The 2793-nt window shown below is 56.0% G+C and overlaps 1 protein-coding gene across 1 annotated transcript; it reads left to right on the top strand.

Annotated features, from left to right (window-relative positions):
- Positions 1-1433: 1433 nt before the first annotated feature.
- Positions 1434-2443, top strand: NGA_0571220 (transmembrane protein 30a; the record flags this gene model as incomplete). The annotated part of the gene is made up of 4 exons (XM_005853649.1): positions 1434-1543; positions 1718-1801; positions 1997-2223; positions 2336-2443. Coding segments are annotated over exons 1-4 (474 nt in total), but the record flags the coding sequence as incomplete, so codon positions are not given.
- Positions 2444-2793: the final 350 nt, after the last annotated feature.

Genomic DNA, 2793 nt, shown 5'->3' with positions numbered 1-2793 from the left:
AGGGGGCGCGGGGGGGAAGGGGGGGGCGGGGAGGGCGAGCGCCTGTGCTGTGGCTTGGGCGGTGGTGAAGGTCGCGCTGCGGGAGGTGTTTGGTGGATATGATCTGGTTGAACATTGCTTTCCCCGCCTGGTGGTGATAGAGGACGCGGGGTCGACAGCAAGCAGACTTCCCCCTCCCCGGGAATGGGACATTCCCGGGGGGGTGGGGGCGGTGATGGCCGGTATGCTTGCGAGGGAGGCTTGAGGGGCGATGCGGCTCGTCGTGGGGGCGTTTTGTGCGGCGATGGACATCCAAATGTGGGAGAAGACTTCGCAACCGGCGAGGGAGGAGGGGAAGGGGAAGGGAAGAGAAGGGCTTCGGGCACTGGGCGGGAAGGTGAGGGGGTTGCAGACACGGACGAGCGACGCGGCGGGCTGGTTCGTACCCGCGATGGGGTTGGCTTTGAGGATTGTGAAGACATGAGGGAAGAACGGCGGCGCCGGGCGTATAGTTGTTGACGTTGGTGTCGCGGGCTGGCCAGGAACGGCCCGCTATAGTGCTGCCCCTCATGGGAGACAGGGAAGAAGAAGTCCAGGCAATTTTGTGGCATGGATATGATGAGTTGAATGAGCTCGGGAAAGAGGTAATTTTGGCAAAAAATGGTGAGTGCCTCGGAGTAGGGCGCCACGACACGCGTCAACAGGAGATGGGGTACGTTGCTCTCGGGAAGGGCAAGCATGACGATGAAGATGGCCTTCAGCAGGTGGAAAAAAGGCAGCCATGACACAAGCCATTCGAGTGTGCAGGCAAAAAGCTGTGTAGCACCAAGGCCCGTCCAAGAGGCCAGCAAGACGGGGTCGAGGGTGGGTGATGGTAACGACGGGAGGGGAAGCACGATGGGGGTGCCATCGGAAACGGGTTCGTCGATGTCCATCGATTCGTCCCCCAAATCGTCTTCATCAATGTCAATTCTTGACAAAGAAAGGTATGTGCGCCATCCGAGAGAAGACGTGGCGTACAGGAACGCCAGGGAACAAAGGACGGACATGCCTCCTGTGGTGGACGGTAAACATGGAAGAGTTGAGCGGCGGCTTGCACGGATTATCACCCAATATAAAAGGGTAAAGCGCCCCAAAACCAACTCGCTCGCCTCCAGGCATTGTAATTTATCTGCCATCCACAAGATTGGTCGTACAGGCGGTCTTTGTTGCTCACACAGACCGCCTCTAAACCCCACCTGTTCCATCTCACCCCACTTTCGAGTGCTCGCTCTTTCCCTTTCAGCGAGCATGCCCCTCCCTCTTTCGTAATTCATGCCCGCCACTCCTGTATGGCTTATGCCTGCTCCAACTCACGCCGACGGCCCCGCTCACCCCATATGAATGCCATAGCAGAGTGACAGGTTCACGGTCCGATTTCTTGGGGCTGCCGCCGGTGAGAACGAGGAATTTCGTTTACACACAGCGGCGCAGAAGGCATTGAAATTCCCTTCCTCTACGTCACACGACATGGCGGGCCAATCAAATTCCGAGACCGTCCCTTTAAAAAGTCGGAAACCTGAAGGTACGTCCATACTCACACGAATCGGAGGGCACCGCATTGCTTCCCTGAAGTGGGGAGCTTTTGTGGGAGAGACGAGGACCACGCTCGGGCGAGTACTGTTGCTTTACACAAGGAATGGAAAGCCAGAAAAACGGAAAAGTCATTCACCGCACGATCTATATTCTCCGCCCATAGATACGGCTTTTAAGCAACAAAGACTTCCGGCCTGGCAGCCTATTTTGACCCCTAAATGGGTAATTATAACCTTCACTCTCGTCGGTACGTTGCTTGAAGACCTCCTGAGATAGGCATATTTCCCGATACTCAACGGCATTTCCTCCATCAGCAAGCCCTGTCATACGATGGCTTCTGGATTAAAAACACCGTAAAAGTTGCTCTTCCTGATTCATGACGACGTGTCGATGGACTTTTCTTCACGCACGCTTCATCCTCACCCTGTCCCATGCCCGCCAGGCCTGATCTTCGTCCCATTGGGCATCGTTCTCAAAATACAATCCGACGCTATTGTCGAGTACTCGCTTCAATACGATGGGGAGGGTACGCCTGAATCTTTGGCGGACTGTCAGATTCTGGACCCCAACGAGGCCTCCGCCCACCCCCCTTGCACGGTCACATTCGACATCACCAGGGAGATGAAAGCCCCCATTTACGTCTACTACCAGCTCGATAACTTCTATCAGGTGCGTCCGGGACTGGATGGTGGACCTATGAAAATCAGGGGGAGGGTATCAAGGCAGTGGGGGGAGAGTCCTGCCGACGGCTGATCTTCGTAATTGACTGTCCTCTATCTAGAACCATCGCCGGTACGTCAAATCCCGCTCCGATGCCCAGCTTATGGGCAACATTCTTTCGGAAGCGGAACTGTCCGACTGCGATCCTCTGCGGACCATCAACGTGGCAGGTGAGTATGTCTTCTACTCAAAAGGCTCCCGATCGTGCGTTGACCCCCCTGCCTGGCAACTGCCTTGTCTCCCCTCCACACGCCTCTCTTTCCTTGGAATGGTCTCTCACGATGACCTTCCCCCATTTGTTAAAATAAACACAAACAAAAATCTGACATGCAGGAGAGACGCGGGTCTTAAGCCCCTGTGGGCTCATTGCCAACAGTTTTTTCAACGATTGGTAGGTTCGGGGACAGAGGGGCTGCCCGAGGGGGGGGAAGAACGAGGGAGGAATAAAAAGCGGCAAGGAAGGACCGTCGGACCCCTGGCACGTGAGGCACGTCCCTTCAGATCCCCTTTGACGCACTC

Source organism: Nannochloropsis gaditana (assembly GCF_000240725.1).
Source record: "Nannochloropsis gaditana CCMP526 unplaced genomic scaffold scaffold795, whole genome shotgun sequence".
Lineage (NCBI taxonomy): Eukaryota > Eustigmatophyceae > Eustigmatales > Monodopsidaceae > Microchloropsis > Microchloropsis gaditana.
This window is presented reverse-complemented; position numbering and strand designations above follow the sequence as displayed.